Here is a 13,745-nt window from a genome sequence, read left to right on the forward strand (position 1 = left end):
TTTAGAGAATAACAGGACCCGTAACAAAGGCTATTCGTTTGCCAGATTGGCTGCTAGAGTAGACAAACCTGCCAACTCCATCTCTTCCATATTGTAAGGAAAATTAGAATTGGCAAATATAATGTCATACAAATTCCTTTTATTTATTTTTTTTTAGAGATTTTATTACTTGACCTGGATTTCTAGGGATTTTTCACTACTGCTGTCTAACTTCACAACATTGTGTGTCAGATTACATCTCAGTTAGTGTAATACCATAAATCAATCATTTAGTTCTAAATTATATGTCAATAAACGGTCTTCTATAACTACAATCCAGCTGCAGAAGCTGAACTTGGTGGAGACTCATTAAGTGTTGCATTGTAAATTATGGGATACACAGATTCAACAAGTTTGGATTAACAAATGATTTATATTAACAGGATCAGAGCAAAAACACAGATTGCTGAAACAAGTTTTGATGAATCCAGTATGATGAAGATACAATATTTTGGGACATAAGCATGAATTTACACAATATTTCATCAAAAGACGGTGTTCAAATATTAACACACTTTATAATGAATAATTCAGGACCTTGACAGGTTATTTTCAAAAGGGTTACATCTGACGGATTACTGATGCAACTTTTATGATCCTCACTTTCATCACGGTAGTGAGATTTTGGTTGCAGTGTTAGCACTGGGAAAAGAGGCATCTGGATCCCATCTAGGCTTTGTTGTCACAAAACATATTTTAAAAATCAAGCAAAAAATGGCACAGCTCTTTGCTTGTTTTTGCTGATCTGTTTTGCATAGAAATCTGTCAACACAATCCACTGCCACACACACACGCACGCAAAAACGCACGCACGCACGCACGCACACATTACACAATATTCAAAAAGACAGAGAATTATTATGAAAATCATGGTAATGATCAATTAATTATGAACTTAATCAAACTGGTTTTATGCAGCTTACATGTTTTTATGTGCATCCAAAGCTGTCCATTGTTGTGTTTCTGAGGTGTTGAAACTCCTGAAAACAGCCAGGTGGCAGTGGAACCGGAAAAGCCTGGCGGTAGACTGTATACTAATGACAAGACAGAAGAAATGACACATTCATGTAAATACAAGTTTTGCATAAAAATGTAGGTAGTAAATGTTTCCTCCAATACCTCTGGGAATTTAATCTTCACATCGACGCTGTCTGCTGAGGCGGCAACAACTGATACAGAAACCTCCTGCTTGGCATTTCTCTCATGTTGCTCGTAGAAGCCGAGATAAAAAGCCATGCCTGGAATGAAGCTTTCAATTCTGGGAGAGTTAAAAAACAAACAAAAAAAAACGCTTCTTTAACAACACATGCCAGTATGTCTCATAATTGTGAACACAGAAAATGTTCCCACCATGCTCTATAAAGAGTGATTTGAAGTAATTTTTCCCCTTCTTCTTCAGCTCACGCTCCTCTTCCTCCCCCTCACATTTTATATACTCCTTGATACAAACGTCACCTTTGTTCTACTGAGGCTCACCTTGTGCCCATCTCTGCCATGGTCTCTGGTATCTTGGTCCACTGTACTTTGGCCTTGAGTGTTGGCTTGGAGCCAGGCTGATGTGCAGTTGCAGATGCCATTGACATTTCATAGGACTGACATTCAGCTCCCCATCCAATGTGTGCCTAGGCCAAACACAAGAGACCAACCATGAAGGGAGTCCCTACAAGCAAAAGACTTGGCTTCGACCTCAGTATACAATATAATAAAATACCTGACCATATTATGTGTACCATAGGATTTTTAATGTAGAAATTTAACATGCAGTTTAATAGACAGTGTATTTGAACAGATTTATAGGGCAAATATATATATACATACTATAGACTATCACCAGACAACAACTGAATCTGTGTTTTTAATGTTTTTGATGCTATAAAAACTGAAAAATGTAAAAGCCAGTATGCAGTTACACTTACAGTCATTTACAATGCTGCCATGAGACTGATATTGTTTATAGCAAGATTTTATAGCACGAGTCATATGTTTGTCAGCATAAATGTAGCAGGCATTTAAGAGGAACCTACACACAGTACATAAAGTAAAGAAGTTGCACACATTATACATGTGAGATGTGATCACTTTGGTGAAAGACTGTATTTGTCCATTTTAACAAAGGACAATTGATAGTGATGATGGCGGGATGTAATTTGGTTATGTTTTTTTAAATGTTTTCAAAGGATAAGGCTAGCAATCATTTATGATTGCTGGTTTTAGTCTTCTTAGGGAATTTGCTGGTAATAGCATAAGCTAACAACATATTATTCTTGACATTTCTGGCATTTTATTCACTCAGACAAAAATAAAAATTAGTATTGTGTGTGTTTTATATCTACCATTGCCTCGACATGGGCATTCACATCGGTGTCGACGCACATCTTCCAGTTGGTGTCTTCCCCAACCTGGGACACAATCATCTGGGCATTGTGAATGTTTGCCTCGGGTGTGTAATAGAAGGCTGCATCGTAACCCTCGGGCTTCTGGTTGCCACTCATGGCCAAGGCTTTGATATTCAACACAGATTCAGGTGTTGAGTTCAAGCCCTATTGAATGAGATAGAAGGCAATCCATTAGGCTGTAATAGGTTTGTGGGCATCATGTCCAATATGTGCAGAGTTTAGATCATATGCACACAAATAGCTGCATTTCTAACATGGGCCACTTTTTTGTGATGGGAGCATGAATCATTAGCACAGCTGAAACATTTTACATGATGACTTTGCTCAGAACAAACAGCCTATTGTTTTGCATTGAAACAAATTTTGGGTCACTCTCTTTGGAGCACGTTTAGCATACTTCCAATAGGTCGTCATGATGGCTGTGATGAGATCCTCTGATGCTTGAGGCTGAATCAGAGGTCAGACGTACTCCCTGGGTGGCTTCCTGTAAACACAATTAAGCACCAGGAGAATTTGAATCGATAACACACCAGAGCAGGTGCACAGATAACAACATTACAAGAGTAGCCAAATACCTTGGAAAGCCTCCTCACTGTCTCAAGCAGTTGGCGTGTGCTGACTAGATGTTTGCTCGGGCTGGCATTAACCTCAAAGTGGATTTTGTCAACAGCTTTGATTGCCTGGACTAATAAAAGTGCACAGGCTATGTTAGCAAAGAGTTAAGAAAGAAATGCATACAGGCAGAAGCAATAACATGAACACCTGTAAAATCTAATTAAATTCAATCTCTGCTTTGCCATCATAAAATGATTTTACTTTGATAATTGTGCAAAACCAAAGAAATAATAAAAAACAACTAACAGTAACTTAACACCCCTTAAAATCTTGTTTTTTTACCTCCAGTGGTTGAAATTGCTGTAGTGATGTAAAAGTGTATACTCCAGGGTGTGTCAGTACATGGTGACATCACTCTTGGGTTTGGTTACAGGTGCAACAGAGCACACTTCTGACCACACCCGGTTAGAAGTGCATTGTGTCTATAATGAAAGTTTAGCAGTGTGACTCAAGTTGTGTGCCCTAACTGCTAAATATCTGTTGCGTTCTTGAGGCCATATGTAAGTTTGTGATGCTGTTTTGGATTGCCCAGTACTGTAAGGTGTAATGTGTTGGGCTTGATGTACTGTACCTGGGATTACTTTCAATGCCATGTGGGTATATCCCAGGAAATAGTACAGGGGGTATTCCTCATGATAATACTCTCTCCTTAACTCAGACTCCACACACAGACCAGCTCCATAAATCTTACTCTCAGCACACATGTTGGATCTCGGATGCCATGTGTTTGGTGTCAGTACCTGTTGGATTGGATGAAAATCATAAATATATTAATCTCCTTTTAAATCAAAATATCAAATAAAAATAAAAAGGAAGGGGACATATCATGAAAAACTCACTTTTTCAGTGCTTGTGCACATACATTTGAGTATCTAGAATGCCTATCAACCTAACGGAAACCTTTGGTGCTAAAAATGAAGTCAATGCAGAAGAGCAAAAAACTGCAGTTCATTGAGTGCCGAGTGGCCACTTGAGGATGGCTCCCAAAGGGAGTTAACCCCATGTTAAAATTTCAACAAGTCCTTCAAACCTATTCAACGGTATCCGTTGTTTATTCCTACCCTCTAATGCGAACCACAGGAGCGTTTCATAAATTAGCACCCCTAGAGGTGGCCGGCAATACAACCCATAGGCGGGACTTAAATGCGCTCTGTCTCTTTGGTAGGATGGACGTGGGCTGTCTTAGGATGTAAATGGCCAGTGTTCAGATGAGAGACAAACCAGTGGGCCAATAATGTGATCTTTCTCCTCTCTGTGGGCCGGTCAGTCAAAGGCCGATGATGTGTCATTAAAGACACACAAGTGGGCCAATCAAATGATCTCTCTTCTCTCTATGGGCTGATCAAATAAAAAAAAAAACTTTAGAACGGCGTGCAGCACATGCGGCCCACACAAATAGACCCACCCACCGGGAAATCTCCCGGTACTCCGGATGGCCAATCCATGCCTGCCAATGGCTTGAGAACTACCTTTGCATAAGTGTGCCAAATTTTTCTCACAAGCCAAATAGAGCAGAATGGGCTTCACAGGAGGGGGGGCTTATAGAGACAGGCGCAAAAACAGAGCATTTCAAACAGAGGGTGAATACAGGTATATTCAGACAGACAGTATGAGAAAAGCAATGTGTTTTGAATTAATCAGTTCAACTCCAACAGTAATCTTAGGTGTTGACTGTACCTGATCTGACTCAGGCCCCACAGCTGTCGGTCCCTTGTGGACGACTTCATCATTGGAGTCGATAGCGGTGGGCATAATTGGAGTCATTTTAGTCAAAGCTGGATCTTCAGTGTTCCTGGAGACTGCGTACACATTGGAGCTGTTGGTTGGAAAGGAACGTAAGAACTCTTAGACTTGGCACATTGGCTGCGTTGTGGATAGCTTTTATAAAACTTAAAGCACAACTGTATTACATAAACATTATAAATAATAGGTGGGTTTGATTTTAATTCTTAGTGTCATGATTCGATTCAGTTGAATTTCGATTTGGCGTCTGTTCTCGAGTCAATAAATAAGTCAGGGGCATTATTTTAAGGCTCTTACTCCAGCACAGAGCATGACAAAGCATTCAGTGTTTAGTCCGCTGAGTTTCAACAGCCTGCTGTTTTGTTAACATAGCGAGGAGAAACCATGATGTTACTGTATGGTCTACTTTATGGTCTACGAGAATTGATTTTTGGAATTTGTGAATTAATTCAGAATTGTGATACTTATGTAAAACTATTATTTCCCACACCCTGAAAACATACCTGACTGAAAAAAGTTCAAACTCTTTTTTGCATGGAGGGAAGTCAAGTTCAAACTTCATTTCTCTGACATTGATCTTGGCAGCAAAATTCCAAGGGATAGCAATAGGTATTTTGCTCTTAAACTCGGAACCGCACTGGAAAAGCTCGGTGTTGATCCCATAGAAAACCCAAAAATCCTTTGTGTAACTAAAAAAGAAGAGGTTAATTCAGAAGTTGTAACTCCACAGAATGAATACAAATAGTGTACAGACAGTGTAAGGCAATTTGGTTTGCTTACTACAGTAAGTTGCTTAACATGATGGTATATGTTATTTAAATTAAATGAAGATTAGATATTTTACCCAATAAAACCATCAGTCTCCAGTGAAATTTCAGAAGTCAGCAGTTGTCCAAGACGATCAGTCAGTGGTGGATTTACTGCAGCCTTGGCTACATAAGAAGAAAAGGACTTTAATATTGGTTTATTGAATAAAATAAGTTGTTTTAGTTATTAATCAATAGTAATTTGATTCGTAAGGCATTTAAATGCTGTAGGATTTGACTCCTCACCATTTACAGTGATCCCATTGATGGTTTGATAATATTTGCTTATCTCCAGTGGGAGACCCAGGGTGGTAGCTTGGAAGTAGCGAACCTCAAAGATTAAGTATGGTTTTGTCCAATGCCATGACACTCCCTTCTTTAAATTCTCAATCACAGCCCACAGAGGGCTCTCTTTCCCTGTAGAAGGACTGACCGCCTGCAAGAGGGATCACAGGAGAGCTGCATGTAACAGGCTTTGTACACTGCATGAAAATATGGTCCTTTATGTTGACTAAACTAGACATGAAAAGATTGTTCTCTCACCCTGAATATGTTCTGAATGGTGTCTTTGGTAATATCAGCAAAGAACCACTCTTGTCCAAAGGTCCGTGTATAGGCAGAAAGGACAGGCTTATCATTGGGCAGAATTTCCCAGTTTTGAAGCTGAAAATGACAAGCACAATGGTCACCCAGACAAATAAAGCTGACACATCATAGTACAGTTGTGATGCTGCCTTAAAGTCTCAGTTATACTGTATACTCACCACATTGAGAACAGCCTGAAAGTCACTGACACTAAGATCTCCTTTAAAACTAGGGATGCCAGCGCCAAGCAGCTCCTTAAGCCCGTCAGCATGAATACCCAACTGCAGCATAAAAAGAAAAGATGATTACTATTCACAATTGGGGGACATGTTTATCTTTAGTGAAAGTTTCAATATAGCGCTGTACCTCCAATAGCTGCAGAATTCTACCAATGAAGTAAAATTTTCCTTTCATTATGATTTCAGCGGGAAAGATGTTTGTTGCATTTCGTAGCATGAAGACTTCTGCTGCTGTACCAATTAGGAAATCATCTGTATCGGAGGAAAAAAAGCAAATTGTCATGTCAACAGTTTCAGATAAATCCAAGAATCTGTATTAGAGTATACCATTAAACCAGTCCATGCGCGTTGCTTTGCTGTAGTGATAGCTGAGACGACCAAATTTAGGGGCCAGGATTTTCACGGCTACATTGCAGGCAGTTGAGCTATCGTCGAGAACACAAAAAAAGGTAAGTGAAAGCTGGAGAACATCTGCGATGATATAACATAAACAATAACACCCAACTGGTTATAACTGCATTGTTTTGCTCACAGGAAGTGGTTGTTTGGAGTACTGGATCTGGCAACGCTTTTAAAGTAGGAGTATGCAAAGCTAATAACATGGAGGTCTTTTTCCTCCTGTAGATGTACAGTCACTGTGGACACCAGAGCCATTGATGGCTTAGTGTCAAACAGTATCATGAAGGCCATCATGCGGATCTCAGCGGGAAGGTTCTTCTGCAGGAACAGAATCATGGTGATGTCTTGGACCTGAAAACACAAGTATTATAATGATTAGGAGTTCAGAAAGATCGCCATTTAACCAACTACTGCTCCGAATTTATGTTCTGTTCCAAAACAGTCTCTACAAATTCCAAACTAACAATGAACTTTAAAAAGGCAGATTACTGTAAATGTAGATGTAAATATGGAGACGATTATGTACTTCCACAATGTCAAGACAACATAATAGCAACAGATTTGCCATTTTCATATGATTGTTAAAAAAATTATTCTCACCTGCGACAATGAAGAAAATTAAATACGCTTTCCAGAATTAGAATAGTTCACTGTTTCATGTAAATGCATTGTTAATCTGAAATTGACCTTATTAAGAAAATTACATTTTCAGTTTGACTATGAAGCATGTGCAATTGCAATCAGCATAACATGATTTATATAAAAACCTAGCATGTAGCTGTGATAAATGAGCATCTAAAAGGTATTCTTGTTATATATAGTTACACTGCGAGGGTCTCTGGCAGCTATAAGTCTCATAGACTGCACAGCGGCACTCAGCACACGAGGTGGGAGATTCACAGGGCTGGCAGCAACTCCGGGGAGGAAGCGCATGATGGTTTTAATGCTGCCTGGATGACCCGCATTCCCCAGAGCTTTCAGAGCGATGACCATGTCTGCCTCGGTGCCATTCCTCAGACCTTCCACAGCCATGTCCAGCAGTGGCTGGTACAAATGTTGAACAAATATGCAGTCAGTTGTTTCAAATACTTACTTATATAGTATAATTTTACATGCAGTTAATTTATTGATGTTACTATGCAGGAAAGTGATGTATTCCTCTGGTTAATTACCTGAACAGCAGCTACAGGACAAGGTGTATAATAGGTGCAGTGCTTGTACACCAGAGAGCCATAGGAAAGCACCACAGCATGCCACAGATATATATTGGATTTACAAAAGGGAATGTTTAAAAACATCTGTGAAAAATACACAAAAGACAAAGAAAAAGAGACATTTTGCATGATCAGGTATCATTGCATGTATATCATTCTTCAATATGCAAACAATTTCTCTGTCTTTAGTATTAACTTACTTTAGCCATCTCAACCAGATCAGGAATAGGCTGGAGATGGTTCATCACCAGCAAAATGGCTTGCAGAGCTTCATTAGCAGACACATCTCCAGCCTGGAACCTCATTTGGAAGAACTTCAGGATTCTGGCATCGTTGACCTCAACAGTCATGTCCAAAAACCAACGTCTAATAATAAGTTAAAGGGGAGAAAATAGATAATACTTAAAGGTCCAATATGTAATATATTTACTGTAATAAATCCAAAAATGACCCCAATGCGTCATCAGATATTAAGCCAGGCCGGGTTGCCAGATATACCTGTAAAAACATAAACCCATCGCACTACAGCTGTAACGTTAGTACAGCCATGGAAGCAGCAAACAAACGAACGTGATCAACAGAGATAAATTCTACCCGACCTAAAAAAAACTGCCATGTTTCTAACAGTCTAACAGTGACCAGAGACGTAACAATACACAAAATATATATATATATAAAATATATTATATATATATATAAATATTGGAGATGTATTTGAAAGATGGAGACAGCTTAGAGCCCAAAAGGACGCCGAGTTGGCTAATTTCCTCCTGAACATGTAAGCATTAGCTTCAGGCTAATTTATCATGGCTACAAGGGACGGGCATTTTATGTCATTTCAACATTTGTGTACTAACATTGAATTATATAGCTATATAGAGTACCCGAGTTGCTATTCGCAAAAACAATTGAGACACAGCCAGTAAAGTGATCCTGACTGGTCCTGGCTAACACCGTCATGCTAACCCTGCTAACTGCTAACGTTACCGGAGGACCAGGCAAGCTGGTCACGGCTGTTTACAACGTGTAGCCTGTTCAGCGGCCATAGCCGACAACGGTGAGTTATTTTAAGCCAAAAGATGGGGGCTGTAAATTAGGAAGATATGACTGAGTTTGCAGTGTGTTTAACGATTGCTGCCATAATTCTAAGACAATAAAGTGTGTTCAGTCGGGTGGAGAGGACGGCAAGGTTGTTGTGTTTGTAGCGGTTTCTACCTGTCAATATAGCCAGCATCTAAAGTTTGCTACTCCGCTGTGCTGTGGAGTAATGACTATGTGAGACAAGCGTCTAGCAATATTGTTGGATGCTCTGGTCTCAGCCTGGCAACCAACGTGTACTTCGAGTCTGGGGAGGAGGGGGCAGGGGAGACGACTCTCTCCAGTATTTTTGAATTTGTACTGCAGTAACTATTTTAAACACTAGATGTCAGTATTACATATTGCACCTTTAAGACAAAACTTGTCCTTCAAATACATAAAGAAAGAAAAATGAAAAGATAAACGTGTGAAGGACAAGTTCAGATGTCACATTTAATTGCACTTGTACAGGATAAAATACAAGGTTTTGGTTACTGCCGTGATCTTAATGAGTGAGGAAAGCAGTATCTTTCTGTCATCATGCCTCAACTTGATAATAAATCATTCATCGAAGCTAATGTGCTAAATCACTCCTGAACTAAGTGGGAGGATGCTCTTTAATTAGCTATTCAGTTGAGTGGATCCGTATTAGATGTGAGAGATGGCCTTGGACTATTTTGTTCACCATCCTATTATACTATAATTAAATGCTTGGTTAAAGGTTATCTATAAAGGTATTTTACTTTCAAACCTTGCTGCAGTGTTCTCACTGGGTCCAGGGTCAAGTTTAGTGAATGATCACATCTTCGAGGTGACATTGACACACCCATGCACCAAACCTCCACAGCATGACATTTTGCTGTACTGCCTGATCTTCAATACTTGTAGAACTGAAAATTGCAATTGGCGTGTCTGCTAAGATACCTTTTGAAAATATATTTTTTTAAATCTAGAAATTGGTCTTTTCATTAGGGATGCAACGATTCAATAACAATATCAGAGATTCAGATATCGGGCTGATACAGAATAAAATAGCTAAATCGGGTATCAGTAACAATGGGGCTCTATTCAATTCAATTTTATGGTTATATACTACATTATACATATATATATATATATATATATATATGCATTATATACTGAAATTTGGATTTCTGTTTTAGTTTTGACCATTAGTTGCTGCATTTAAAAGGTTTACACTCTAATTGTAACTTCTCCGTTAATTTTGAAGAATTTTGCCAAGTTGCTGATGCACAATGTCTTATGTTCAAAATAAATAACAATTCAGTAAATTCATATATTTGTATTTATTTGTTGTTACATTTCGTTTTGCAAAGTTAGTAAAGCAATGTTTTAGTCAAGCCTGATGTTGCCTTTCACATAAAAGAATGATTCCAGTCACTTACAGCTTATTAATTAAACACTGGTATCGGTTTCAGTTTCGTTGTCGTTGTCGTTGTCGTTGTCGGTGTCGGTGTCGGTGTCGGTGTCGGTGTCGGTATTGGTATCGGTATCGGTATTGTTGTCAGGGCTAAAAAAGGTGGATCCATGAATCCCTACAGTTTTCATGTTTTGAATTTCCATTTTTCATCTGAAATTTATATTATATTCTTAATATTTAGATCTTATAAAGAGCTTATTGAACCCCTGTTTTCTTTTTTGATTATTCATTATTGACCAATCAATAACCAAGTACTCACCTTTGCTCATCATTTGCTGCAAATTGCTTCCACATAACTTCTAATCCTTCATAGGGAATAACTCGCAGGAGTTGATACAGCTTTATAGTGTCCTCTGATGTTGTACTGTCAATCTGGTAACGATTAACCTCAGCCAGATGCTTGATCAACTCAATAGCCTTTAAAGAGGATCAGACAAAGTGATTCCTTGATCAGTGTATGCAACTCTAGAATTAATTTTACAATTTATTTAGAGTTAGGTCACTTTATACGACATAATAAATAATTTCAGTTCATTTTAGAAAAGGAAAAATAATAAATAGGAATGTAATTGATCTCATTTAATTGTTTCGTGCTATTTCTATATTTATTTAGATGTAACGTGGTGTATCTTTTACAGTGCTTTGCGATGCTTTCTGGAAAGATTTTACAAACCTATGAATTTTATGTAGCAGCAGTATATAACTGTTACCTTTGGTACTGGGTTGTCCAGGCTCTGCATCAAAATAGGGACATTAGCTTCTGCATTGACAAACTTGTAAACAAGGTTGCCCTTGCTCTCCATTGGCCCAAACACGAAGGCTCTCTCTGTGTCATTCACGCTGAGCAGCACTATTTCCTTCCTACAGGAGAGATTATTTAAAGCAGGCAATTTGTATTGCAGACAAGCATTGTGGATGAGCGGGCGTAATGTCTTACATCGCTAGCATCTGGAAACTGCCGCCCTTCACGTTGAAGGGACTGAAGTGCTGTTGCTCCAGGCCATGAGCCTTGGTAATGAGACCTCCCTCTGCTGTTGGCTTGACTGTGTAAATATATCTTACTGTTGAAATGACAGATTCCCCTCTCTAGATTGGAGGACACACAAGCAAAAATAGCACTGACATTGGTCTGTTTCATTTATAATTGTAGGATCAGATGCATCTTCAGTGAGATAAACAGACCTGTTTGGAGACTTGGTCAAACACAGCGGTAGCCATTCCCCTGTACATGACTGCCTTCTCCCTGCAGTTACCGACATCCACAACTTGAGTGATGGTCATGTCCTTTGTTTCCGCGTTTACTTCAGTAGCATAGTTACTCGGACACATGCCATGGATGCCAGTCTACAAACAAAATCAAATGTTGAAAAAAAAATTCAACTTTACTTTTTACTGATGCTGATGGTGCAGCATAGAGAGTAATGTATTTGTCAGCAGTGACTTACCTCTTCAAGCTCATAGATCGTCTGTGTGGTCTTCACAGTGACTTGGAACAATCCCAGAATCCCTCTCACAATGTTGACAATAGTGTCAGAAATGTCAGCAGAGGCTCGGATGTTACTAACGTGTCCACCAATGTAGTCAAACGTGAAAGGTTTAACAAACTGGGCAGCAATACTCTGGGTGAGCTTTGGGGAGGCATTAAAGGTGTTTTTCCCAGGGAAGCCATTGAACTCCTTGAAGGCCAAATCTGAAACCTTTGAACCAGATATAGAAATAAGCAGGGTTATTGATCATGTACCACATTAACGAGTATTTGTACTGAGTCAACATGAAAAACTCTCTGATGATTATCTGTTAGATGAAACACAGGTGACATTTGTAACCCAACAGAAGTAGACAAGAACAGGTATGTGCCTGTACTATTTTACTGGATTATTAAAGCTTACTTTACTTTAATTCCAATAGAGTTTGAACACAGCATCTGTTTGGTCACCTGTTGGTATGCAAACATTTGTAACAAACAATATCTGAACTTATTTTCAGCCCTTTCATAAAGAAAGAAGAAAGTTGCAATTTATTAGGTGGTTTACAAAAAGTCATTTTGGTGGATTAGAGGCTTCACTACCTTCCAAAGAATTTATGATACCTTAATTAATGATAAATGACAAATGATGCATTTACTGTATTACGTTAGAAATGAAATGAACAACCTGTCATTGTTCATGCTGCACTACTCAGTTACAGCTTTTCTAACATGTTTAAAAAACATATTCTGAGAGAGTTTGTATAATCCTCTACCCTCTCACCTGAAGGATGAATGTTTGAGCAGACACCCCAATGATCTTGATCTTGCACGTGATTCTTGCACCAGACTCAGCGAGGTTTGGCATGCCGAGTCCAAAATTTACCACTCCCTCATATTTGTACTCGTAGGTTTTCTTTGGGTTCAGGTGGGGCTCTGGAATATATTTCCAAAATGAAATGTCATTTCACTTCTTCTTTATGTAAAGTTCTAGAACGATTATTTGGACTTTATGATATGAATGTATGAAAAGACTCACCATAATTGACACTTTGACTCGCTAAAAGAATAAAAATCATAGTGTCAGCATAAGAACCTTTGTAAATATATCAGCACATTTATTTGATGTATTTATGATCTACAAAACAGGTTAAAGTGAGAACATTTATTTCCAACTTGATCCCAAGATGTTAAAAGACATGTAACGATAACATCAAACAGTAGAATTGTAAACCAAACCAAAAAAGAAACATCCATGTGATAAACCAAAATACAACAAAAACAGATCGATGGCTAGAGTAAAATTCATCGTTCTCTGTAAATGACTCACCTCTAAAAGTCATGATTGACCAACTGCAAGTAGATTAATATATTACCTTTCCAGATATCCATGTAAAAAACATATTTCTTATTGAATGGTGGAATAACAATTGCAACAAAAAAAAAAAAGTGAATCCTCAGGATTATGAGTCATTTGCAAAAGCTCTGAAACTGAAGTTAAACAATTCTGAGGCAGGATTGTGATATCCTTCTACAAGTTAAACGAATCCATGAAAACTTACTGGCCAGACCCACGAGGCAGCATAGGAGGAGCCCTCGCATGTTGAACTTGAGGAGTAGAATTGAATTTTCTGCATTTGTCCTTTATATATACCAGCATGGGTTTTGATTGGGGAAACCGGCTGCATTGAGAGCTTGTGATCAGGACAGAGGTCCAGTTTAGAGA

General features: G+C 38.6%; 1 protein-coding gene across 3 annotated transcripts; it reads right to left on the bottom strand.

The window, feature by feature from the left end:
• Positions 1 to 365: 365 nt before the first annotated feature.
• vtg3 (vitellogenin 3, phosvitinless) lies at positions 366 to 13,714 on the bottom strand. 3 transcript variants are annotated; one of them, XM_031307352.2, is made up of 28 exons: positions 13,582 to 13,714; positions 13,059 to 13,079; positions 12,804 to 12,955; positions 12,000 to 12,251; positions 11,737 to 11,898; positions 11,492 to 11,640; positions 11,265 to 11,415; positions 10,814 to 10,971; positions 8,237 to 8,402; positions 7,995 to 8,120; positions 7,648 to 7,866; positions 6,956 to 7,173; positions 6,751 to 6,848; positions 6,551 to 6,675; positions 6,364 to 6,465; positions 6,143 to 6,262; positions 5,846 to 6,035; positions 5,638 to 5,725; positions 5,297 to 5,482; positions 4,728 to 4,866; positions 3,622 to 3,790; positions 3,011 to 3,120; positions 2,833 to 2,919; positions 2,373 to 2,579; positions 1,516 to 1,661; positions 1,159 to 1,297; positions 963 to 1,073; positions 366 to 817 (listed from the first exon to the last, which is right to left on the bottom strand). In XM_031307352.2, the coding sequence occupies exons 1-27, from the start codon at positions 13,619 to 13,621 to the stop codon at positions 969 to 971; spliced, it is 3,825 nt and encodes a 1,274-aa protein (XP_031163212.1). In that variant the 5' UTR covers positions 13,622 to 13,714; the 3' UTR covers positions 366 to 817; positions 963 to 968. The 3 variants fall into 3 exon arrangements, with proteins under 3 accessions (XP_031163212.1, XP_031163210.1, XP_031163213.1); XM_031307350.2 differs by having other exon boundaries at positions 366 to 697; positions 13,582 to 13,621; XM_031307353.2 differs by having other exon boundaries at positions 366 to 708; positions 13,582 to 13,621.
• Positions 13,715 to 13,745: the final 31 nt, after the last annotated feature.

The sequence above is a fragment of the Sander lucioperca genome, chromosome 11 (assembly GCF_008315115.2).
Source record: "Sander lucioperca isolate FBNREF2018 chromosome 11, SLUC_FBN_1.2, whole genome shotgun sequence".
In the NCBI taxonomy this organism is placed as follows: domain Eukaryota; kingdom Metazoa; phylum Chordata; class Actinopteri; order Perciformes; family Percidae; genus Sander; species Sander lucioperca.